The sequence below is a fragment of the Suncus etruscus genome, chromosome 3 (assembly GCF_024139225.1).
Source record: "Suncus etruscus isolate mSunEtr1 chromosome 3, mSunEtr1.pri.cur, whole genome shotgun sequence".
Lineage (NCBI taxonomy): Eukaryota > Metazoa > Chordata > Mammalia > Eulipotyphla > Soricidae > Suncus > Suncus etruscus.
In genome coordinates this window covers 151,469,876-151,496,851 of record NC_064850.1, presented here as the reverse complement: position 1 = coordinate 151,496,851, position 26,976 = coordinate 151,469,876, and the positions used below count along the sequence as shown (strand labels likewise).

At 46.6% G+C, this 26,976-nt stretch overlaps 1 protein-coding gene across 1 annotated transcript; it reads left to right on the top strand.

The window, feature by feature from the left end:
• Positions 1-12,799: 12,799 nt before the first annotated feature.
• On the top strand, positions 12,800-20,319 carry NXNL2 (nucleoredoxin like 2). The gene is made up of 2 exons (XM_049769586.1): positions 12,800-13,101; positions 20,151-20,319. The coding sequence occupies exons 1-2, from the start codon at positions 12,800-12,802 to the stop codon at positions 20,317-20,319; spliced, it is 471 nt and encodes a 156-aa protein (XP_049625543.1).
• The last annotated feature ends 6,657 nt before the right edge of the window (positions 20,320-26,976 follow it).

Sequence of the window (26,976 nt, the reverse complement as noted above, 5' to 3'; positions counted from 1 at the left end):
CTATCTCTCCAGTCCTCTGAGATTTTTTTTAACTAAAGACTTTTAATATAGGTTTTGCAACATGATATCATTTGACCAGTATTGATGAATAGAATTTCTCAATATCATCCAGTTCATGAGCCAGCATGACTCCTCTCCTTGCTGCTGTTGCCTCAGTGATGTCAGGTATCACCATGGAACTCACGTTGGGTAAGGTCCCGACTACCTTACTCTGTTGCTACAGAGACAAAGGCCAAAGGAGGCTGGAGAAATGGTTTGGGGAATCTTAATTGCTAATAGGTCACTGATCAACATGAAGATATCAGGGCTGGGTGGCACCTCAGTCTTGGGATTAAGGTGTGACTACAAAGGTGAGACCATGAACTGATCTGGGTGATTTCCTGTTCCATGATTGAAGTATTGTGACAAATCAGCTACAATAGGACTTGGATTGGGTGGGTCACTGAGCTCCCCAACCCCAGTATATATTTATTATAAATCACGAGGGAGTCCAGATGGGTTCCTAACTCAGTGGACTGATGGTCCTACGAGTAGAGGAAGAACTCTCTTAAGTGAAGACAGTGAGAAGGCAGTTACCTGGAACTAAGAGAACCCCCTCAAAAACCAGGAGATTTAGCCTCATAGGTATATTACGTTTTTATATATATAGTGAGGCATACAATGATTACATTTCTGTTGAAGCCACCATGGCTGCAGTGCTTTATGATGTACCTAGACACTAAGGATACATGTCAGTTTCCCTCCATCTCTATAATCTTCCATTCCATCTGGTACAATAACAGTGTCTCTAATTCTCTAGAACTGTCACTGAGAAGACCATGCTTCTTTAGCCCAACATTTAACCACTTCTAAACACGGTCACATCTAGGCAGTTATTGCGGGTGCCTTGCCCTGCAACTGCACAGCTTGTCACCAACAAACATACCATGGTTTCTGTTTATCACTTTCATGTCTTTCACTGACAGACCAACCTCTGTTTTGAAAATGAATGATGAAGGTTTCATAATACCATTTTTTTTTTTTTTTTTTTTTTTTTTTTTTTTTGTGGTTTTTGGGTCACACCCGGCAGTGCTCAGGGGTTACTCCTGGCTCCATGCTCAGAAATTGCTCCTGGCAGGCACAGGGGACCATATGGGACGCTGGGATTCGAACCGATGACCTCTTGCATGAAAGGCAAACACTTTACCTCCATGCTATCTCTCCAGCCCCCTATTTTTTTTTGTTTTTGTTTTTGGGCCACACCCAGTGATGCTCAGGGGTTACTCCTGGCTACGCGCTTAGAAGTCGCTCCTGGCTTGGGGGACCATATGGGACGCACCGCAGTCCAGCCTAGGCTAGTGCTGGCAAGGCAGATACCTTACCTCTAGCGCCACCGCGCCGGCCCCTCATAATACTATTTCTTAGGAATAAAATACAGTGCTACATTTGCACACTGGAGCATCTAATTTATCTGCTGTGCTGTCAGGTGAGAATTCCCATAATCTTGTAGAAGTAGAAATAAACGAAACATCAATGTACATCTTGCAATGAAAAGCCAATGTCACTTTAAGCTAGAACCTTTTTAGTAATTATATAATATCCATGATTTACAAATATTATTTCAATACCAATGCTACAACCAATGCTACACTCCCTCCAGTGTTCCCATAATCCATCATCCTTCATGCTCGCATACTTCTCCGTCACCTTGATTAGCACATTATGAGGTTCTGTGGTTGCAGCTTAGAAGTCATGTTTTCAGTGCTGTTGAGTCTGCTTTGCATATATATATATGTATATATGTGTGTATATATATGTGTGTGTATATATATGTGTGTGTATATATATGTGTGTATATATATGTGTGTGTATATATATATATATATATATATATATATATATAGATCAATGCAGAGAATGCCATGAAGGGCAGAACTGATAGTGGAGCACCTGTTCACAAATTTCTCTGATTTCCCTTCCTAGGGGAAATCTTGGATGAGAAATATCCTCTTTCAGAAACAGGGAATTTTGCCTGATAAAAAGGAAAGGCAGAGCCCTGAGCATGTTTCTTTTTGAAGATCCTTTGAAGGCCCCATACCCAGCCAGTTGTATTCATTCCAAGACATTCTGCCTTTTAGTCAGTGGCATGGTTGTAAGCTGAGCAAGGTGTCAGAACCTTGATAACTTGGATAATCAGTTCAAGAGAAGTAAAGCCAGATCCTAAAGGTGACAGAGACAGAATGTATTTAGCACTATAGCTGTAGTGGAGAATTGCTGAGTGACCCAAAAACCAGTTAAAAAAGAAAAAAAAAAGTGGAGTGCAACTTCAGATGCCAAGAACAGGGAGGATGGTTGGATTGATAGTCACTAAGAGGAGACAGCAGGGCAAGGAATTCTGGCTGGGGGTGCTGCACAATGCTGGGGTCAAGGAAGAAAGATCATTTATGGATGAGAAGAAAACCCAGAGGACCGAGGGGATTGTCCAAGTTTTGTCCAGGAGTCTCTTGAGAGTCAGGGAGATCAGGATTAGGCAACACACCCATAGTCCTATGCCCCAGAGCTGCTGGATGTGACCCTAGTGATCAGCAGCACTGATTCTACCTCCAAAGGCTCTATAGTGTTCAAAGGCACCACCTCTAAAGCATGGATTGCCAGCCTGGTGAGTATTGCCACAATCAGCCTCGACTTCCTGAGCAGTGCTTGAGAGACTCTTCCAACCCTTCCACCAACACTCGTTGTCAGAGCAGGAGGAAATGCAGAATTCACTGCCCTTATTTGTGGTGGGGCATGAATATAAGGAGAGTATATGCTAAAAACTATTTTGAAAGCTGAGGGTAGGCTCAGGCAGAGAGACATCATGTAGGTAGAGGAGTTCTAAGAAGACTCTTTTGAGGTCCAGGGAGGCAACGGGGCACAGAGGTCTGATTGGCACATGTCCCCAAAGGAAATGTAGTGTGGACTTAGTGTTCTGTTTCTGCTGGAATTTGGAGACCAAATCCTTTTCCCAGACCTGTGCTGGGTAGAGGGAGATGGGCAGGAGAATTGGTTCTGGCGGAGTTAAGAGATGGTACTGGGATTGCCTTGGTCACTCAAAGCACTACACACCCAGTTTTACCTTTTTTGGGGGGTTCACACCCGGCAGTGCTCAGGCTCCTGGCTCTATGCTCAGAAACCGCTCCTGGCAGGCTTGGGAGACCATATGGGATGCCAGGATTCGAACCACTGACCTGCATGCAAGGCAAATGCCCCACCTCCATGCTATCTCTCCAGCTCCTAAATCCAGTTTTACTTTAAGGAGCCTGGTGGGGAGAGGTCAGAGGTGAGTGACACAACATTCAAAGGAACAAACAGTCTGAGGAAGTTCTGTAGGCACTGGAGGCAAATGTAGCTGTGGAGCAAGTGAACATACTTGTGTCTCAGATACATAATGAAGATTCCCGAGGGCTTTGACTCTTTCCTATTTGTGTAAAGTGGATACAAGAGGGGAGTTGTTGGTGATGATAGCGCTTTCCCAGAATGTCACCACTGGCTCTTCTCAGTGGCTATTCTCCAAGGAAGGTACCCCTTTCTCTGGCACTTTCAGGACTGGCAGTGTTTGTGCCATTTGTTGGAAGTTGTACTAAATAGACATACTTTCTAGAAGGTACACAAAACACAAGTCAGAGGGCCTCCTGGTGTTGCCAGAACCTAGACCACAATAGACTCAGTAAGGAAAACCTATTTACTCTTACCTGAAAGTTTTTTAATATTTGTGGGGGGGCACAGCCGATGACTCTCAGGGGTTATTTCTGGCTATGCGCTCAGAAATTGCTTCTGGCTGGGGGAACCATATGGGATGCCAGGGGATAGAACCATGGTCTGTCCTAGGTCAGCTGCTTGCAAGACAAACGCCCTACTGGCCCCTACCTGCAAGTTTTGAAGATGATGTGGCAGAATACATATCTGAACCCCAAAGTATTTCACTGATAAAGAATGGTGGTCAATTATGATGTCTAACAACTGAGTATGCAGAAAAATAAATCAGATGACATAACAAGGCCATAGAAAGAGCCTAGGGTTGAGGGCAGACCCCAGATTGATCGCCAGCACTATGTTTTGCCCCCGCCCCCAGTTCCACCAGAAATGATCCCTGAACACTGAGTCAGGAGCAAGCCTTGAGTACTACATCGTGTGGTTCAAACACAAGGAAGAAAAAAAGAGAGACATAAATAATCTGGGTGAAAAATACATTAGCTTCACTAGGTCCACCTCTGAATGATCCAGGCTGCTGGCTGATTGCCTGAGCCCTAAACAATCGGTTTTTTTCCCTCTGTGCCACCACCTAAAGAAGTCTTGTAGCTCACTAGCACCTAGTGGGGGACATGCTGGCATTCTCCGACCAATGTCAGACTTCCACTTTCAAACACTTTTTTCTTTTTTTGTTTCTTTTTTGGTATTTGGGCCACACCCGTTTGACGTTCAGGGGTTACTCCTGGCTATGCGCTCAGAAATCGCTCCTGGCTTGGAGGGACCATATGGGATGCCGGGGGATCGAACTGCGGTCGGTCCTACGCTAGTGTTTGCAAGGCAGACACCTTACCTATAGCGCCACATTCCCGGACCTTCAAAGACTTTTTTCTTTTCTTTCACACCCAGCGGTGCTCAGGTACTCCTGGCTCTGCATTCAGAAATTGCTCCTGGCTTGGGAGACTATATAGGATGCCAGGGATAGAACCCAGGTCCATCCTGGGTCAGCTGTGTGCAAGGCAAATGCCCTACTGCTATGCTACCACTCCAGCCCCTCCATAGACTCTTGACTAGAGAACACAAGACCTTAACATTTTGTTGTTTTAATTGATTTTTATTTCACTTCTGAATGTACTGTTTATTTTGTGTGTGCCACCCCGTGAGAACATGTGATTTATTGATGAAGACAGTGTTGACTGAGGTTGATTTACTCCCTTAGATAAAGAGCCTGTTTTTTTCATCCATTAGCTACAAACCAAGACTGATGCAGAGAAACAAGGACAAGGGCCGTATGCTGAGTTGAAAGGTTACCTGTGAGGAACAGTTTAAAGTTGACATTCTAAAAAAAAAAAAAAAAAAGAAGTTGACATTCTAGAAAGACACAAATATGAAGAATTAAGCCTCATAGTAGCCATTTTGTTAAGCATATTATTCAAGGTAGGAGGGTAGCACGAGCCCCCAGAAGAATGTTCTGGCTGCAGGGTCTAAAAGATATAATACAGGGCAGTGGTCGGCAACCGGTGGCTCGCGAGCCACATGTGGCTCTTTACACTTTTAATTTGGCTCTTCTGTGTGCTCCAGGAGTCAGGACTCTGCACCTGGCCTCTGTCAGTGTGTGCCCTGTGTGCAGCTCCTGCAGCCAGCTCCAAGAGTGTAAGATGATACCCAGTATCAACCCTAAACAAAGGTGTGCCCCCAATGTCATCCTTTCTTACCTCTTCCTTTGATATGTAAAAGCCCACTGAATATGTACTTTTGTGTCTCTCTCTCTTTACCTGAAGCCTCCTGGTATTGGAAATTGGTTTTAATAAAGAAAGGTGTTCTAGCTTTTTGGGCTCGAGGCAGAGAGTACAAGGTAAAAGGCCATGGACTCCATGATCATCCTTTCCTGGCTAGCTTGGTTTATTATTTCTTTCCTGCTACCCTGCTTCTTCAGACCAGGTTGGGTGGGGTTTAGAAATACAGTGCCTGGAGTGATTTTAAAATACATATTTTATTTTGCACAAGAGTGGGTGGGCATCTTCCATGAAGGGATTCCAACCCAGAGTTTTTTTTTCTATGGATTCTCATGTTCAGAGTACTCATGATTAAAGTTGTGAGCTAATGCCCTTAAATGCTGTTTTTCATATTGATTATGACTTTCTGCATAATATAAGAGCTAATCGGAAATTCTTTGCAAGAGTGGAAACATTTCAATATCTCCTTCTCAGACACAGCTATCCCAGAATTAGATTCTTTTTTGAACACGTCCATCTTATGTCTCACTGTAAAAACTACTTGTGAAAGTCCCCTGCAGAGAAATATTAAATTCATAGAGAAAATGAACAGTGTCTGCCAAATACACAAGCTTAGCTACCCATTCATTCCTTGTACAACTGGGGCTGTACAAAGTCAGAATTCTGCTCTCAATGAAACTGCATTACTTCTTCCCTCTTGCCAACAAGGCGAGAGAGCACCCTTCCCCTGAACAGCCACTTCACTTCTTCATGGAGAAGATGCTAGTAGTGGGCATCCATACTCTCACCCAGGGCAGTGAATAGCCTAGATTTGATCACAATTGTGAATTTCACAAATTATCTTTACTGTGTTATCTGTCACAGAGTTTAGTTAAGCAGGGAGTTTTTTTTGAATCCCGTCTATCATAAAATGAGTGGATACAGTGTACGGGTGTGCAACTTCTGTTTCTTATGATTACACAAAAACACTGAGCCAGGCACAGTGCATCATCTGTACATACATCAACACATCAGATTATTATTCTGAGTGAAATCAGAAGGAGAGGTATAGACACAGAATAATCATTTGTGGTATATAAGAATAATAAGTGGCAATATGGTAATAATATCTAGAGAAAATAGGGATGAGGGTCTATGATAGGAAGCTTGCCATAAAAAGTGGTGAGTTCAGTTAGAATAGAGAAAGGTACATTATGACATTGATAGTTGGAACATATCACTCTGGACAAGAACTGGATGCTGAAAATGGATAAGTGACATGCATGGTACCCTTTAACAATATTGCAAACCACGGTGTCATCAAAGAAATTTTGCAACCCTCAAGTGTCATAAAGGAAAAAAGAGATAGAAAAAAGCAAAATGCCTGCCCCCGACATAGGCAGAAGAGGGTGAAGTGGAAGGAAACGGGACATTGGTGGCGAGGAAAGTGCACAGGTGAAGGGTGGTGTACATTCTATGATTGAACCTCAAGTTTGAATAATTTCGTAAGAAATATGCTTAAATAAAAAAATTATTTTTAAAATGTTTCAGGCACTCTATCATGATTCCTTTATGATATATCATATGCTTTTAACAAAGTGCCGTTTTTGTTTTTGTGTGTATTTTAGTTTGGTTTCTTGCAGCACACACTAAAGTGTCAATAGACTTTTTTCCTTTCAATGAAATCACTACTTTTCTCTGGAACACTGTTCTTGCTTTGAAAGATTGTTAAAAGGTTTTTCTCTTTTACCTGTTTCATCTCCATATTGTAGGGTTTCAAATTTTCAGCACATTTTGGCTATCAAGGTAAACGTTTTGAAACGTTTTGCTTACATATTACCAGAAATCAAAGCATTTTTCCTTGAGAAGGGTGTTCACTATCCAGAATTAACAAACGATCAGTGGATTCAAAAACTGTATTTCATGGTAGATGTTACTTCACATCTAAATCAGCTTAATCATAAACTACAGGGGAAAGGAAACATAATTTTTTTGATGTTAGAAGAAGTTATTTCGTTTGAAAACAAATGATCTGATTTTGCTCAAGATTTTGACAGAGAAACTTTGATTCACCTTCTAAGCCTGTTGAAACATCGCCAAGAAAATAATTCTGATATTGACATTACCTATTTTAAAGCAGCATTTTTAAATATGAGGGAAGCTTTTCTCAAGATGTTTCAGGATTTCAGAAACAGCAAAGCGACATTGGCCTTTGTTAAAAAAAAAACCTCTGGATGCCACTGTAACGGAATTAAATTTTTCTCCCTTTAATATCGACATTGGCAACTTTGAAATGCAATTTCTGGATTTAAAAAACAAAGAACTGTGGAGCTCAAAATTTGTGGGGTTTTTTTTGGGGGGAGGGGGGTCACACCCGGCAGTGCTCAGGGGTTACTCCTGGCTTCATGCTCAGAAATTGCTCCTGGCAGGCACGGGGGACCATATGGGACGCCGGGATTTGAACCGATGACCTTCTGCATGAAAGGCAAATGCCTTACCTCCATGCTATCTCTCCGGCCCCAAAATTTGAACGTCTTTGTGCTAATTTAGAAAGATTGGAGAAACACAAATGTGAACTTAGTTCACAGCACAAGTGGTCTGCTTTGAAAGACCTGGAGAAGGAAGATATGTTGTTTTTTTTTTTTTTTTTTGGTTTTTGGGCCACACCCGTTTGACGCTCAGGGGTTACTCCTGGCTATGCGCTCAGAAGTCGCTCCTGGCTTGGGGGACCATATGGGACATCGGGGGATCGAACCGCGGTCCGCGCTGGCAAGGCAGACACCTTACCTTTAGCGCCACCACCCGGCCCCCTTTTTTTTTTGGTTTTTCGGGCCACATCCGTTTGATGCTCAGGGGTTACTCCTGGCTAAGCGCTCAGAAATTGCCCCTGGCTTGGGGGGACCATATGGGATGCCGGGGGGATCGAACCTCGGTCCTTCCTTGGCTAGCGCTTTCAAGGCAGACACCTTACCTCTAGAGCCACCTCGCCGGCCCCAGATATGTTGATTTTTAACACCTGGAATAGTATTCCTGACTCAGATAATCAACTAAAAAAGCTAGAGTTTGCTGTTCTTTCCTTGTTCGAGTCTACATATTTATGCAAACAATCGTTTTCAAGCATGAATCTTATCAAGAGTAAATTGAGAAATCATCTCATCGATGAGAACCTGGAATCGTGCCTAAAATTAAAAACAACAACATACAAACCTGACTTACTCAAACTATCCAAGGAAATGCAAGGTCAATGTTCACATTAGTGTTTGTGACTTTGTCAGTCATTGTCAGGATGTAATTTTCTCTACATTGTAAGGCAAATTTTATGAAATTTATGAAATTAATACTATTGATAAGTAATATCATTCTAAAGTTTTTGTTTTATTAGTTATTTGTTTTATTAGTTATTTGTATCCTCTCGACCTATGTGGATACTTGCATGCAGAATATTCTCAATAAAAACATTGAAACCAAAAACAGTGTATCATCCTATGTATTTTCAGTTTTAAAAATGTGGCTCTCAAGGCCGGAGAGAGAGCATGGAGGTAAGGCATTTGCCCCTCATGCAGAAGGTTGGTGGTTCGAATCCCAGCATCCCATATGGTACCCCGAGCCTGCCAGGAGCGATTTCTGAGCATAGAGCCAGGAGTAACCCCTGAGCGCTGCCAAAAAAATCCAAAACAAAACAAAACAAAAAAATAACCCAAAAACCAAAAAAAAAAAAAAATGTGGCTCTCAAAATAAATTTCAATCGTGGTTTTGGCGAGATTTGGCTCAGTTGAAAAAAAAAAGGTTGCCGACCACTGGTATAGGGCATTTATTTGCCTTGCACGCAGTCAACTGGGGATTGATACCTGGCACAATATATGTCCCTGCAGCCCCACCAGGAATAATCCCTGAGTGCAGATCAGGACTAAGCCTTTGCTTGCTCCAAGTACCATTCAGTTCTGCCTCCAAGCCAAACAAACAAAAAAGAATGTTCTGGCCAGAGAAATAGTACAGGGGTAGGGTACTTAGCTTGCATGCAGGCAACCAAATTTTATCTGGCACACATGAGGTCTCTTGGGATCCACCAGGAGTGAGACAGGAGTGAGCTTTGAGCATTACTGATGTGACCCGTTTGGGTCTCTGCTTGGAATAGGAGAGATCAAATGTTAAGTTGTCTACCTTTCATGCCAGAGATTCCTGTTTTGTCAGAACAGTAACCACCGCAGCCCTGGAAGCCTCCCAGCACCACTGGAACCTCAAATTCTACCCCACAGCATCAGAGGCCAACCCTTCAGAGCATACTGCCCCAGTTCAAAAAAGAATGTTCCCGGGTCCTGAGCAATAGCATAGCGGTTAAGGCCTTTGCCTTGCACGCAGCAGACCCAGAACGGACGGTGGTTCAAATCCCGGAATCCCATATGGTCCCCTAAGCCTGCCAGGAACGATTTTTTTTTCTTTTGTTTTTTGGGCCACACCCGGTGATGCTCAGGGGTTACTCCTGGCTATGCGCTCAGAAGTCGCTCCTGGCTTGGGGGACCATATGGGACACCGGGGGATCGAACCGCAGTCCGTCCAAGGCTAGCGCAGGCAAGGCAGGCGCACCTTACCTCTAGCGCCACCGTCCGGCCCCAACGATTTCTGAGCTTAGAGCCAGAAGTAACCCCTGAGCGTCGCTTGGTGTGACCCAAAAACCAAAACAAAACAGATCTCAATAAATACAGCCTTGAGGATTTTTAGAGTTTAACTATGTTTTCTTCCATCTAATTTCTAAGTTTTAACAAGTCAGGGAAGTAATTTCACAACTCCCCCGTTCTTTTTTCCTTCCTTGTTTTTGTTGTTTTTGGGTCACATCCGGCAGCTCAGGGGTTCCTCCTGGCGCTGCGCTCAGAAATCGCTCCTGGCAGGCTCAAGAGACCTTATGGGGTGCCGGGATTCGAACCACTGACCTTCTGCATGAAAGGCAAACGCCCTACCTCCGTGCTATCTCTCTGGCCCCCTCTTTTTCCCTCTTTGTCTTTTTGCCATGTTCGTCTGTAAGTCCCTTTTTCATCAGCCCTGAGACACCTCTAATTTTGTTTCCCCCAGCAGCGGTGTTGTGAGCGAGCAGAGCCCCCCTTTGGATCCCTTGGGGGCTGGTGGGTGGAGCCTCGAGCCGCAAACCCGCCTCTCCATTAGGCGCGTTCTTCCAACTCGCCCCGGGACCTGCAGCCCTTTTCCTTCCCTCCGAGGCCGAGAATCGGAAAGATGCGGTTTGGGAGCCGCTGACAAGTTTGCAATCTTGGTTTATGTTGCACTGAATTAAAAAATAACAAGGGGAAGGGGCCGGAGAGATAGCATGCAGGTAGGGCGTTTGCCTTGCATGCAGAAAGACGGTGGTTCGAATTCCGGCATCCCATATGTTCCCCCGAGCCTGCCAGGAGCGATTTCTGAGCGTAGAGCCAGGAGGAACCCCTTGAGCGCTGCTGGGTGTGACCCAAAAACCAAGCAAGCAAACAAACAAACACAAAAACAAACAAACAAGGGCACCAGGGACCGAAGCGATAGTACAGCGAGGAAGGAAGGCGCTTGCTTTGCAGGTGGCGGGCTGTCCCGGGCTGATGATCCCAGGCGCCCTAAATGGTCCCTGGAGCGCCGTCTGGAGTGAGCCCTGAGTGCAGAGCCAGAGGTAAGCCCTGGACTCTGATATTAGAGTATCAGAATATTACTCGATTACTTTGGGGTTTGGTCTCTAAAACCTTTTCAGACCCCTCCTACCTAACCTATGTCCCTCACCACTCGATTCTGAAGCCCTTGGGGTTCAGAGAGTGCTTGGAGAGAAGACAGTGCCTCCCCAACTAAAACGTTCTCTAGGGGCCGGAGCTGTGGCGCACGCTGTAGGGCGTTTGCCTTGCACGCGCCGACCTGGGACGGACCGCGGTTCGATCCCGGGCGTCCCACATGGTCCCCAAGCCAGGAGGGATTTCTGAGCGCATAGCCAGGAGTAGCCCCTGAGCGTCACTGGGCGTGGCCCCCAAACAAAACAGAACCAAACAACGTTCTCCAAGACCTGCCCTCTTGGGATCCAGAGTACTATGGAGCTGGAGGACGTTGGTCTTGCACGTACGTGGCCAGCCCGGGCCGATCCCTGGAACCCACGTGGTGTCCCGAGACCCCAAACATAAACAAGACCTGCTCGGGCTGCCCAAGCTCCCGGCACCTCCGAGGCACCCACCCAGCTGGGCGGAGCCAAGTCTTCCCGCCTCTTCGGCCCGCGAGACGAGCCGCCTTCACCGTCTCCTCTCGGAAAGCCTGGTTGTGGGCACAATTCGTCGCGACCGTCTGGGGCTCTAGTGCAGCAGACGCGGGCACGAAAGCGGGGAGCGCGCTAGGAAGGGACCTCGCCGGGACCTGGGCTCCCGAGCGGAGCGCCTCGGAGGCCCTAGGGTGGGGCGAGGTTTGCGGGGGGCGCAACGGGAAGAGAGGGGTCGAACTGCAGAAGAGCCATGGGCAAGTGGGCGTGGCGGGCGTGGGCGTGTGGGCGAGGCGGAGAAGCGAGCGTGGTTGATGGGTGGGCGGAGCCAAGGAAGTGGCGGGTTGTCTGGTAGTGGGCGTGGCTTGCGCTTGTCGGGGGCGGGGCAGGTCGGGGATGGCAACGTGATTGGGCGAGTCGGGAAGTAAGCGGGCTAGAGAAAAGTGGGTGTGTGTGATAGTGGGCGTGGTTTGTGCGTGCAATGGGCGGGGCCTGAAACGATTGGGCGACTCGGGTAAGTGGGAGTGGCGGAGAGTAGTGGGCGTGTAGGCGGGGCGGAGGAAAGTGGGTGTGTCTGATGGTGGGCGTGGCCTTGCTGGTCGGGGCGGGGTAGGTCGGGAACCGCAGCGTGACCGGGCGAGTCAGGAAGTGGGTGTGTCTGATAGTGGGCGGGGCGGGTCCGGCAACGTGATTGGGCAAGTCGGGGAAAGTGGAAAGTGGGAGTGGCGGGGCGGAGGAAAGTGGGTGTGTCTGACAGTGGGCGTGGTTTGTGCTTGTCGGGAGAGTGGGGCTGGTCGTGGCCGGCAGTGTGACAAGGCCAGTCAGGAAAGTGGGCGTGGCGGGGTGTGGTGGGTGTGCCTGAAAGTGGGCGTGGCTTGCGCTTGTCAGGGGCGGGCCAGGTCGGGGCTGGCAACGTGATTGGGCAAGTAAGGAAAGTGGGCGGTGCGAAGGAAAGTGGGCGTGTCTGGTTATGGGCGTGGCCCACGCTTGTCGGGGCGGGGCCGGCAACGTGATTGGGCGAGTCGGGCGAGCGGGCTTGGCTGACGAGTGGGCGTGGCGGAGTCCCGCGGGGATCGGGGTCGCGGGCGTGTCGCGGAGGCTCCGCTGGACTCGCGCCGCTTGGCTTTTGCGCTTTCCTCGCTGGCCGCCCGCGCCGGAGCCCCGCGCCATGGTGGACGTGCTGGGCGGGCGGCCCCTGGTGACCCGCGAGGGCGCGGCGGTGGAGGCCGAGGCGGCTCTGCAGAACAAGGTGGTGGCGCTGTACTTCGCGGCGGGCCGCTGCGCCCCGTCCCGCGACTTCACGCCGCTGCTGTGCGCCTTCTACACGCAGCTCGTGGGCGAGCGGCGGCCCCCCGCGCCCTTCGAGGTGGTGTTCGTGTCGGCCGACGGCAGCGCCCGGGAGATGCGGGACTTCATGCGGGAGCTGCACGGCGCCTGGCTGGCGCTGCCTTTCCACGACCCCTACCGCCAGTGAGTCGCGGTGTGGCGTGGCTTGGGGGGGCTGCCCGACCCCACTGCTGTGCGGGGCGGGGATGTGCGCTGGGATGGCCCGGCCCTTCAGCGCCCTTCGCGCACCCGGCCTCCCGGGCACAGCCTGGACTCTAGATGCTGCACCAGCATCCCAGAGAGACTCGAGCGGGTGCGAAGCATCCAGCGCCCAGAGGGCTCCAGGAGTTCCACCCAAGCCCATCCTTGCTCTCCCCACCCCACCCTGCGGTTGCTGGAATTCACATTTCCAGAGGACTCCGTGGCCCCCCGGAGAACCCCAACTTTGTCAACTCTGCAGTCTGGGTGGCCCACCCCAGCCTTCTCCTTCTGCATTGTGTCTAGGTTGAGGCCCAGAGGTGACAGGCATTGGATTCTGTAGGGTGGTGCAGGGGGAGGCGTCTGAGCCTGAAACTGGAGAGCCCTGCTGCTATCTATTCATACGATTATTTAAGGTGGTTTTGTTGTTGTTGTTTGTTTGTTTGGGGGTCACACACGGCGGCGCTCAGGGGTTACTCCTGGCTCTGCGCTCAGAAATCGCTCCTGGCAGGCACTGGGGACGCTTTGGGATGCAGGGATTTTAACCACCGTCCATCCTGGGTCGGCTGCATGCTAGGCAAACGCCCTACCAGCTGTGCTAGCTCTCCGACCCCCGATTATTTCAATTTTAAGGAAATAACTGGAATTTCCTTTCTGTGAAGTCAGTTTTTACTTCCAGAATGTAGGGATCCTCAACTCTTGGATTTTGGAGTTGGCAAATGAACTAGAAATGGACTGTTTCATTGGTTGCAAGCACAGGGCTTTGTGATCCGGGCCAGGATGATGGGCGCAGGGTGAGGAATAGGTGAGCAGGGTAGGTACTGCTTACTGGGAAAGTGGAGATCCTGAGGACAGGTTAGGAAGAGAGGACATTGGATGTAGACAGTGAATTGGGTAGTTGGGAGGATTCCTGGAGAATTGGCAGAGGTAAATGGCAGGTATGAATTATTGGCAAGTTGAGATCTCTTGGGTTTATACACAGACTTAAGTAAAAAGAATGGAGGTACAGTTTTTGGTTTGGTTTGCTTCACAGGAGTATTTGTTATTTCCTGAGAATTGTGGCATTGCTCCTTCCTATCTCCAAATTCATTTATCCTTAAAGTGACTTTCCTTCTATACAACCAAGGATGAAGTGGCCAGCAAGACAGTACAGTGGATAGGGTGCTTGCCTCATATGCTGACCTGGGGCTCAACCCCCTACATCCCAGATAGTGCCAAGAGTGGTCCCTAAGTATAGATCCAGGAATAAGCCCTGAGCACAGCAAGAGTTGCCCAGCTCTAAAAAAGGGGACGGGAACAGATGGTAGAAATAAAGAACAGAAAGCCAGAGATAGGGCTTGGGAAGGTGCTTGCCTTGCACATGGCCTGTCCAGATTCAATCCCCAACATTGCCAGGAGCGATAGGAATGATCCTTGGCTACTGAGCCAATAGTAAGCCTGGAGCATGGCAGAACCCTCCTCACGCCCAAATAGAAGCTAACTTGGAAAGTTCCATGGAGGTCTATTCTCTCCTCAGCATGTGCTTGCAGTGAAGCAGCAAAAGAGGCCAGGCCCTTGGGCCTTCCAAGGTCAAGGACAAGTGCTTCTCATTAACATTCATCCTGATGACTGTGGGTTGCAGGACGAGTCATGTTGTACTATATTTGTTCTATTTGTTCTAGCCATGTAGTAAGATGTATTTTGCTTCGCTCAGTTTTGTTTTGTTTTTTTTGGTTTTGGGGTCACACCCGGCAGCACTCAGGGTTTACTCCTGGATGTATGCTTAGAGTTCACTCCTGGCAGGCTCAGGGAACCATATGGGATGCTAGGATTCGAACCACCATCCTTCTGCATGGAAGGCAAATGCCTTACCTTCATGCTCTCTCTCAGGCCCCATTGCTCAGCTCTTGAGTTATGTGTGGCTTTTTAGAAACATCCAGTTTTGGAAGTGAGAGAAGCAAAGAGCTCAGGCCTGGTGTCTCTCTTTTGCAATTTTATGATGAGTAGAGTGACCTACCATGCTGTTGATGAACATAGTACTAAAACGGGGAGGGGGTGTGCTGCAGCAGCTTTGCCACTCTTGCTCCCTTTTACCACTGCCAGCTGGTAGGCAGCAGCTTGGATGGGAAATATATCTGCCCTATGGTCGAATGTTTTGGGTAGAAAACTGCGTTTGAGAATCACTGTCCTGGGGCAGGGAGGGGATGCCAGTGACTCTCTGTGTCACCCCTTGACTGTATTTCTTACTGACCCAACTCTCCAACTGCATGTTTCATCCTGATTCCATATCTGGGCTCTGTGGATTTTGCAACGCTCCTGCTTGCCCCATTTAGTGGATTCTTGCTCCTGTACCCACCAGTTCCTCAGGACCGGGTCCACCCCTGGAAGTGCCACCTCCCAGCCTTCTGGTGGTCTCTGTGCACTCAGGGTTCAGTTCACATCAGGCTACCCCAATCTGGCCCACACCAGCTTCCTATCTTGTTCCCAACAGTCTCTTCCTGCTATCCTGACTAGACCAGAGAGTGGGTGTTCCAGTATATTCTGACATCTTCTACTGCTGACTCATTGTGGCCCCCTTCTCTTCCTGCCCATGGCTTCCCCTTTTATGTGCCCCTGGGACACGGGGAACATCCTTAAGTCTGAGCATGGTACCAGCCATGGTGGAGGTTGTGTGTTAGTCCCTAAAGTCAGTGATCTGTGCCAGCAAAGTGCTTGTTGGATGCATGGCTGGGGCAAGAAGGGAAATGTGCTCAGAGAGTCTGTGGAAGATGGGAAGAGAAGGAGAGAGACTTGAGCCAGCTGTCACAGCAACCCATGAATCCTAGTGCTGGGAGCCTTGCTTGAAGCAAGCTGAGGACAAGCTGGTTGGAAATTTCCTGGAAATGGTGAAAAGTGCCACGTTCTTGGCTTGGCTCCCTTCTGCCCAGTGACAAGGCCCTTATTTTCCAGGTGACTTGCTTTTTCTCTGAACTGTGCTGTGTCTTGAGGGGATGAAAGGAGCTTCTGGGAGCACTGTTAACTGTCCTCTATCACCACCTCCACCTGTGGCCCTAAGTTACAGATGTCCCCAGGCAGAGGCTGTCAGGGTGGGGATTTGAAGTCGCCCACATGAGGTGACTCTTTGTAGATCCTGGAGCACCAAAACAAGCATCAAGCATCCTTCCAGTTCACTCCTCAATGCCCACCTTGCTGTTCTCTCTCTCTCTCTCTCTCTCTCTCTCTCTCTCTCTCTCTCTCTCTCTCTCTCTCTGTCTCTCTCTCTCTCTCTGTTTCTCTCCCTCCCTCCCTCTCTCTCTCCCCCCCTTCTCTCTCTCTCTCTCTCTCTCTCTCTCTCTCTCTCTCTCTCTCTCTCTCTCACACACACACACACACACACACACACACACCAAATTTGGTGCCCCTGCTCCCTTTAAAGCTGTGATTAACGTGACAAAAAGCTCAGTGCTAAACACTAAAGTTTACTTATTGGTTGATCAAAACCCCCAGAGAAAAGGAACTCGGCCTGAGGGAGACTGGAGGCCACCAGGACATTGTTTTTGTGTCTCTGCCTTATTGTCTGCTTTATGTTTAGACTGCAGCCTGAGAAAATGTACAATGTACTATCCTGGCAAATTATCTTTCCACACTGCTGCAGGATGGCTGCTGTGTCTCAAGCTGCACATCCTTACTCCTTCCTCTTTTCCAGTGCTTGGGCAAATAGGTCCCATTCTTTTTCTAGTTAGTGTAGCCAAGAGCCAAGGGCCAAGGGCATTCTAAATAGAGCTAGTTCTCACCTATAAGAAGAGTCAGTTGGAGGCCAGAGATATGGCTCAGTAGTCAATCACACATGGCTCTCATATAAGAGACCCTAGGTTTGATCTCTGGTATTCCCCTCATCACACCCACTCATGCTCATATACACCCACAAATAAAACAGCACACTGGATCACCCAGTACTGACAAGTATACAGCCTTATGTGCTGAGACCTTAGCTGGACTGTACACATATTTACCATTTAATCCTGGAGCTGTGAGTTCCATGATTCGTGGGATGCAGTAGGACTGTGAAGTACAGGGAGGTCATCTAGCTTGTTTAAATCACTTAGCTAGTTAGTGCCAGGAAGAGGTTTGTTTCCAGGGACTGGACTCACTGCCCATATTGTCTGTCTGTCTATCACTCGTGTCTGGCTTTCCCTCCCACCAACTCTCTCTTCTTTCTCATATGCCTTGAGGGCTTATTAAGAAGAAAGAGGCTAGGCACATAAAAGCAAGAATGAACTTTGGCAGTTTGTGGTGGGAGGATGGAATGCCTCTCTCCTTGAAGAGTGTTGCATTTTCCTTTGAGGGGGGGGTGGAATGTTATAATTCTGAGGAGTCCTGAGAGCTGCCACTGCTGGTCTCCAAAGTCCATTCTCAGAAGTGCCACTCACATGCTCCTGGGCTGTGATCTAAGCATATGATTAGTTTATTATGGCTTATTTGTTTATTTGGGGGTTTGAGTGGTTACACTCAGAGGTGCTCAGGACTTGGCTCTGTCCTTAGGGATCACTCCTGACAAGACTCAGGGGACTATAGAGGTTACTGGGGATCGAACCTGGGTAGGCTGCATGCAAGGCAAATGCCCTACCCACTGTACTATTGCTACAACACTATTCTTTTTTTGTGTGTGTGTGGTTTTTGGGTCACACACGGCAGTGCTCAGGGGTTATTCCTGGCTCCAGGCTCAGAAATTGCTCCTGGCAGGCACAGGGGACCATATGGGGCGCCAGGATTCGAACCGATGACCTCCTGCATGAAAGGCAAACGCCTTACCTCCATGCTATCTCTCCGGCCCCCGTTGCAACACTATTCTATTCACTATGGATCATTTGCAATTATACTTTTGATAATGAAGAACATACAAAAGTTTTGTTTCTTAGCTGTTTGAATATGAAACAAGTTTTCTCTTCATGGGGTGTAGATACTATTTAGTTTCCCCTTTATGAATGGCTGTTTTGTTTGTTTTGACAGTCCATAGTGCTCAGATGTCCCTCCCCCCCAACCCCTCTACCTGGCTCAGTGCTTCTGGCAGTGCTCAGGGGATGTGGTACAGGTGTGCAATCCAGGTCTCCTTCATGTGCTCTTGTAGTTGAGTTAAGTTTAATTTAATTTAATTTAATTTATGTATTTATTTTTGCTAGACTAGTGATACTCAGGAATTACTCCTAACTTTGTATTCAGGAATTACTCCTGGCAGTACTCTCTGGACCATATGGGATACTGGGGATGAGTTTTTTGTTGGTTTTTTTTTTTTTTTTTTTTTGGTTTTTGGGCCACACCCGGCAGTGCTCAGGGCTTACTCCTGGCTGTCTGCTCAGAAATAGCTCCTGGCAGGCACGGGGGACCATATGGGACACCGGGATTTGAACCAACCACTTTAGGTCCTGGATCTGCTGCTTGCAAGGCAAACGCCGCTGTGCTATCTCTCCGGGCCCAGGGGATGAGTTTTTGTCTTAGACCCAAGTGGAGAGAAACAGGCAGCATTTAGAGTTTAGTTATAGGAGAGGTGGGCTGGAAGTTCACATCTTGAATATGACTTCAGAAGGAAATCAGATTAACTGTGAGTGAGGCCCCTGGAGACCAGAAAGGAAAGAGATTTGCTTTTTGTCTTTTCCTGGGGGCATTAATTCTGGAGATTGCAGCGTTTATTCAGGAATAAGGTTCTACTGCCCTTAAATGGAGAACTACCACCTCTCTATAGCCAGTTTTCTGGATCATTAGAAAAATTTATAAAGAATGTTAATCAGCGTATCATAACCTAGAATGTTAATTAGTGGTATCATTGGATTTGTCATGGAATTTTAATGTTTGGCTCTACCAGTGGGTGCAACCTCTTAGATCTTCTGCTTCTGAGGGTTTTTCAGTGAAGGCTAAAAATTCTGGCTATGGACTAAAGCCCCCGAGGGTTGCGTGCTTTTATATAAAGACATTTTCTTTAGGAATTATTCTCTAGATAACACATCCACTATTTGCATAGCATATACTTTATATTAGCTCTTCTAAGAAGTCTTGAGATGATTTAAATATATTGACGTGTGTGCTTACCTTATGTAAAGTCAAAGTGATAGTAGAGTTGTTAAGGGGCTTGCCTTAAGTTCAGCTATCCTAGGTTCCATCCATCTCCTTCACTGCATCCCCTTAGTCCCTCCAGGAGTAAGCCCTTAGTGGGGCAGTGGGGCGTGACCTAAAAACCACAAACGCCCGCCACAAAACAATAAAAAGTATATGTAAATACTGTCCCTTTGAGCATTGTCACATGTCATCAGAGGCCAGGAAGATGGTTCTTAGTACAATTGCTTTGTAGGTGGGAGTCCTTTTAAGAGCTGCTGCACCAGGGGATTCATGCCCTGAGCACCTGTAGGTGTGTTCCCCCAAATGATGATGTCTGAGGGGGGCCTGGGATCACCCCAGCACCTCTCCTCATGACTGTATATGTCACTGCTCTTTTTTTAGCCTCTCATATAAGAGTTATATGACCATAATTTTGGGGAGTTATTTGTGGCCTTGGAATTGCACTGTTCATTGGATGGGGGTCACCATCCAATGAACTAAATTAACTAAATTTAACTAAATTTTTTTTGGGGGGGGCCACACCCGGCGGTGCTCAGGGGTTACTCCTGGCTGTCTGCTCAGAAATAGCTCCTGGCAGGCACGGGGGACCATATGGGACACCGGGATTCGAACCAACCACCTTAGGTCCTGGATCGGCTGCTTGCAAGGCAAACACCGCTGTGCTATCTCTCCGGGCCCGCATTTAACTAAATTTTAATGAAACGGAAGCCTCTAGTTTCTCAACTGGCACAGTCTGATCTGTTAATGAGCAGTGAGCTGTGTAGCTGTGGGCCTTCCCTTTGAAGCACACGCTTCTTTGGGACAGTCCTGGGGCGCTGTAGCTTTTAACAGGGTGGCTGCGAGGTAAAAAGGGGGTGCCACCCATTTGCTGGTTCTCAAACCCTGCAATATGGAAGCACGATGATCCTGCCCTCTTCTCCCCGCAGTGAGCTGAGGACCAAGTACAGGATCACCATCACCCCCAAACTGGTGGTGGTGAAGCCGAGTGGAGAGGTCATCACCGACAAGGGCCGCAAACAGATCCGAGAGCGAGGCCTCGCCTGCTTCCAAACCTGGGTAGAGGCAGCCGACATCTTTCAGAATTTCTCTGCTTGACCAGGGCAGGGCCACAAGACCTGGACTGGCTGCCACCCAGCCACAGAGCAGAGCTGTGGACCTTTCTCTGACCAAGCCGTTCAATGTGTTTCAGCTTAGAAGAAGTATATGGCTTGGCAGCAGGATGTCTGTTATGGAGATTCTTTTATTGTTATTTATGATATGCTTTGATGTATACTAGCAATGTTCATATTCTATACATTAAATTACAGATTTAATATATCTATGCAATAATTTTAGTTTTAGGTTCTTTCTGGCTCTGTGTTCAGTGATCACTCCTGGAGGTGTTTAGGGGATCATATGTGGTACAAGGGTGAAACCTGGGTCAGCTGTATACAAGTACCATACACACCGTACTATCTCCCACCCAGATATTCTTCCTTCTCATTGAAAATTAAATGTCAAAAAAAATAAGAAAAAAGAAAGAAAAAGAAAATCAAATGTCTATCAGAAAAACTAATACTCAATAAATATTTTTCACACACTTGCTTTTTATATGCCTTCATGAAAATATTTTGTTCTTTTTTCTCATAATATTCTTATGATAGAAAGATTTTCTTTATCAATGACCTCAACTTCATTTCTTTAGATACATGAATTTTGAACTCGTGCTCAGGAGAAAAGATAGGACAGTGTTTACTCTGTATGTATGAAACATACATATTGGTCACTGAAGAGAACTTCATAACTTCATATTGGTCACTGAAGAGAACAATTAAACAAAAACAAAAGGTAAAATAGCTTTATTCTGAAACTCACTGCCAGTAAAATACTGCAAAGGAAATTGGAAAAGAGGATGGAAAAGAAGAAGACAGGGAGTCCTGCTGTCCTAGAGCAGCGCCAGTGCCTGGTCACTATGACCTGCGTACACTAGAATATTTGGCACCATGCAGAAGATCATGGGCATTGATCTTGTTTTTGCCTTTGCCCTGAATTTCAGACATGTGTTTTCCTTTGGGCCAAGGGAGAGGGTGGAGCCACGATGCCTGGACATCATCCACACATCTCAATTTCCCTTTGTGACATGAGTGATTCCTTCTTGTTGTCTGTGGGACTCAGTGGATCTCAGGGACACATGAACTATCAAGATCAATGCCCAGATACACTAAACATTTTGTCATTGCCCACTGTTAGGATCAGTTTTTTGTTCGTGCCAGCAAATTCAAGTTTAACTGGGAAAACCCAGCCCTGGCTCTGTGTCCCCAAAATGCCAGAACTAATAGCTGGTGGAGAGAAAGAGCCTTTGGGAATAGACAAAAGCTTAAAGAGGGCAGGTAGGAAAAAAACAAACAAACAAACAAACAAACAAAAAAAACACTTCAGCTGCCCATGGTAGACTGGCTAGTCTCTGGGCCATTTCTTCTTGTATTGAGATCCTCTTTCTCTCTTTGTAGGCTGGAGCTACCTTGGACCACCTAGTGTCTGTGTAGACAAATGGGATAGGCCATGCCCAGGTGGACTTTTACATATCAAAGGAGAGATTTATGGGAAAGAGGAAAATAGGGAACATCTTTGCTTTGGGATAATAGCTGGGTGTCATCTTACAGTCATAGCTCCTAACTGCAGATGGCTCATCAGCCTACAAGTGCAGGTAAGTAAAGAGTAGTGACTGGAGATATGACCCAATGTTAGAGTACTTGCCTTGCATGTGTGAAGCTTTACTTTTGATTCTCAGCACTGCTGGTTCCTAAGGATTAACTGGAGTGATTCTAGAGCACAGAGCTGGGAGTAGCCCCTGAGCACAGCTGGGTAAGATACTTTTCCTACTGAACCCAACAAAAGCAAAAGCTCTATTGCTATCAGTGACAGACAGTTCATGTGGAAGTCAGAGGTGGCTTAAATTTAGCCTGGGGCTTGTGGAATGACAATTCTGGTTTGTAAAAGGCCATCTAGAGGTAGACCCAACACAAATCACAACAATGTCAAAGGCCACAAATAGCCAAATTAGGGGATAGAGCAGTGTATAGATACTTGTCTTACTTGTACCAACGTGAGTTCGATCCCCCGCATCCCATATGATCCCCCTAGCCTCCACCAAGAATAATCCCTGAGAGTGCAGAGTCCGGAATAAACCCTGATCACAGCTGGGTATGACCCCAAAACAAAACCAAACAAAAAATAAACTAGTCAAGTGAAAGCAATGAACTACCAATATCGAACTTAAAGTAGTTTATGTGCACATACCAAAGAGTTTACAAGCTGAGAATGTTCAAGCAAATGATGGGGTATGCTTCTGGGAGGGTTGTTATAAAACAGTTTATAGAATATGTGAGTCGGAATGTTCACTCCTCAGTGATGGGTTCTTAGAATTTTCTTCTCCTTTTTACTTCTTAGAGGGGGTCGAATGCAGTGTCATACATGTGTTCTACTATTGAGCTGCATCCTTGACTATAATATTAGAATTCCATATTCTGAAATTAGGAACTTGGTTAGTGATTATCTGAGATTTTCGGTATTGGAAAGCAATTTCGGTTTTGTTTGGGATTTTTAGAGTCAAAAGCTGGGGACTGAAGAGATTGTAAAATGGGTATATGCATCCAACATGGGTTCAATTCCCAGCATCCCATATGGTCCTCTGAGCACCACCAGGAGTGATTTCTGAGCTCAGAGCAAGGAGTACTCCTGACCTTTGCTGGGTGTGGTCTCCAAACAAAAACAATAAAAGGACTCAGATCAGGTCACAAAATCAACTAAACAAAGCTTTGTTTAGTTTTGCTGACTAGATTCACTGATTCTACAGTACTGATAATACATGCTCCAGGAATCTTCACAGCAGTCTCCTTGTTTGGATTCCATTGCAGTTAGTAGTAAAGACTGAATGACACAAGTGTGGTGGAGGACTGAGAGAGTCACAGGGTCGACACTAGCAAATGAAGATCCTGACAGATCCACAGAGATTGGCACACATCACAAAGAACAAGAACAATCACTGCTGGCGGGGATGTGGAGAGAAAGGAACGCTCATTCACTGCTGGTGGGAATGCTGTCTAGTCACTCAGCCTTTATGAAAAACAATATGGAGATTCCTCAAAAAACTGGAAATTGAGCTCCCTTATGACCCAGCCATACCACTCCTAGGGATATACCCTAGGAACACAAAAATACAATTCAAAATCCCTTCCTCAGGTGGGGAAGCGGTGGCGCAAGCGGTAGGGCGATTGCCTTGCACGTGCTAACCTAGGATGGACCGCAGTTCGATCCCCTGGCGTGTCATATGGTTCACCAAGGTAGAGCAATTATTGAGCATATAGCCAGGAGTAACCCCTGAGTATCACTGGGTGTGGTTCCCCCCACCAATCCCTTCCTCACACATATATTCATTGCAGCTCTATTTACAATTATTTTAAATTATTATTATAAATTACTATTTACAATTAGCCAGACTCTGAAACCACCAAAATGCTCTTCAGCAGATGAATGGTTAAAGAAACTATGGTACATATCTACAATGGGATATTATGTAGCCGTCAGAAGAAATGAAGTCATGAACTTTTCCTATACATGGATGTACATGGAATCTGTTATACTGAGTGAAATAAGTCAGAGGGAGAGACACACAGAATAGTCTCACTCATCTATGAGTTTTAAGAAAAATAAATACATTATGGAAATAATGCCCAGAGACAATAAAGATGAAGGCCAGAAGGACCAGCTCACAATATGAAGCTCACCTCAAAGAGTGGTGAGTGCAGTTAGGGAAATCCTAACTTGTTAAAGTTTGTGATGAATCAGGCAGCTGTTGAGGGACCTGAGCCAGCAGTATCTTGTCAGCCCTCATGTAAATAGGTATTCCTCCTAGTTAGGAGAGTGTGGAAAGCCAGAGATGGCAGCTAAAATCTAGACTTGTCTGCTCTGGGGGTGGTGACTGCCATAGTTCACTCAATAGTTCAGTTTTGAGTTCTGATTATCTGCATTTTGTTAAAAGGGGTCCGTAAAAGGGTCCGTAGAAGCCCACCCACTCAATAAAGACCATGAAACATACCTTCAGAGACTGTAAAAACAAAGCAGGGTTTATTCCAGAGCTCTGGGGCTCTGGGGACAGCCTTGCTGACTGGAACTGGAAGCCCCAGGTAGTCTAGGGAGGTGTCTTTTATAGGTTTAAGGAACCTTAGGCCTATCCCTATTCCAGGTTTAAACACAATGTCCAATCAGAAGGTAAGCTTGTCCTTTTTTCAAATAAAGCCCAAATATGTCAAGTTCCTCTTAGGAGGGGCATTGGCTGATGGCAGCCGGCTTTTGATGCCTCAAAGTGAAATACCAGATCAAGGGGCATCAAGAAGACAGTGCAGAGAAAGGCTTAACCGGCATCTATATCTGGTCAGTGTGTGTGTGTGGGGAGGGCTTAACATACATCTATCACGTATCTGAGTTACTATAATATCTATCTTTATAATTTTCCCTTAACAGTTTCATGCATTCACGCTTGTTCTTTGAGCTGTTTCCTCATCTGGCTTTGGGGGTTGGGGTTAGGACCACACCTGATGATGCTCAGGGGTTACTCCTGGCTCTGAGCTCAGAAATCGCTCCTGGCTTGGGAACCATATGGGATGCTGGGGATCCAAACCAGGTCCGTTCTGGGTCAGCCACATACAAGGCAAATGTCTTACCACTGTGCTGTTGCTCTGGCCCAGGCTTTTTTTTTTTTTTTTTTTTTTCTAATTGTAGTTTCTTTTGCTCTGCTGAGGCTTTTTAGTTCTATATTATCCAAATGATTTTTTTTTCCTTCTTGCCAATAAAGGTGTATTCCAGTGTTAAAGTTGACCAAAACTGGCCTGGACCCGAGTTGGGGTCCGGGGTTGGAGATGGCTAAGCCTGGGGAGGCCAGGTCAGGGATGCCCAAGGTCCGAGGAAAGCCCACCACTCAATTGAGGAGACACAAACCTTGGAGGATGCAATCACACATAGGTTCATTCATTTTCCAGGATCCTGGGGTGTCACTGCTAGCCGCTAGCTGGGAATTCGGTCTGCAGTGAGACCCCGAGAATCCAAATTCACAAACGTTTAAGGGAATTCATATGATAATGAGCATGATAATGAGCATACAGGTCAAAGTATTTCATAGGTTTATACAGTTTGAATCATCCAATGATTTTTTTTATAGAAAAGGTGCAATTTTCTGTCTGTTCAGCCCCTTCATTACATCATTTACCCCCAACTCTTAGGCTGATGGCATGCAGAGATATAGGTTGAACCCTTCAGGTGGTCACCTAATCTACAGGGTGGAGAACCCATTCTCTTGACAGTGTAGTGACCGGAGAGATTAGGGGAAGGGAGCCTTGTTTATTATATCAAGCAAGCCAGGGACAGAAGAGAGAATAGCATTAAACTAGATTTTACCCTTATTCTATACCTATGTGTTATTCTATTTATACCTATGTGTTATTCCTTTTTAGTGACCGTATGCAATTATTCCTCCCTAATCTTCAAAGGCCATCTGTCCTCTGCAGGGATCTCCTCGAGGGTCGAGGTGTTCCCCTGTTGGAATGTAAGTTGGTTTCCCCTCCCTTCAAGGTGTCTGGTGGAAAATAAGATGTCCTTGCATTCCTTGGAATGTCCTTTGTGATTTACAGCCTGGTCTCAGGAATCAGCTGTCTCCTTGGGCTTAGTCTCAAAAGTTACACACTGGAATACAAAGTTAAAAGGCTACACCCCAAAAGTCACCTCTTTTCCAGACTCAACACCAGAAAACATCACTGAAGCAGATATGGAATGTTTTGCTTATTCCCTCCACAATCTCCCCTCCCACTCCAGTTTATTTCATAGCTTAGGGTTTATTTGTTTGGGTGGGGCCACACCCAGCAGTGATCAGGAATCAGTCCTGGCAGTGCTCGGGACCATGTGGGATGCTGGGGATCGAACATGAGTTGGCCACATGCGAGGCAAGCACTCTACCTACTATGCTATTACTTCTGCGACCTTGATGTCAGGGAGAGGGGCCTGGAAGAAATTGAGATTATTACAAAGCTTCATTTGGGGGAGACATTTCTAGATTGTGTGGAGGGGTATATCTGTGAATGTACTAAAAAGTCATTGACTTCTACACTTGGATGAATTGTATAGTGTATTACTTGTAGCTTAACGTAAAGCTGTTCAAAAGAAAGAGAAGGGAAGATGCCAGTAGGTGGAACACTTTGCAGGCTTCGGAGAGCTCCTGCCAGAGCTGGGTGTTTTAGGCAACTTCTTGTGGTTAGGTAACCTAGGTGAAGCTCTGGTGTCCATAGATGCAAACCCAGGGGAAAGAACTCTCACTAACATCCCAAGGGCCATCCACACCTGACTCAGTTAAACCATTCCTCCGTGGACTTAATTTGTGTTTTGTTTTGTTTTGTTTTGTTTTCCCTTGAGGCCTGGGATAGCCTCTGAGCACTGCCCACCAGGTGTGCCTCCTAATCCTCCCCCACCGAGTTTGATGTTTCCTGTTGAATCTCTTCTGTGATGCTGTTTTGGGAACTGGCTGGCTGACTGAACCCCTGTAGAGCTATTTGTGTCAGGAGGCCCTTTAGAGTATTTGAGAAATTCTTGAGGCTGAAAGTTTCTGAGACACTAACATACCGAGATTGGGAGGGACAGCTTATATATATATATATAATATCCCATTAGTATTTATAATTGGGCTTGACCTTGGGCCATCCCGCCTCCCTCACAGAGAGCTCTGGT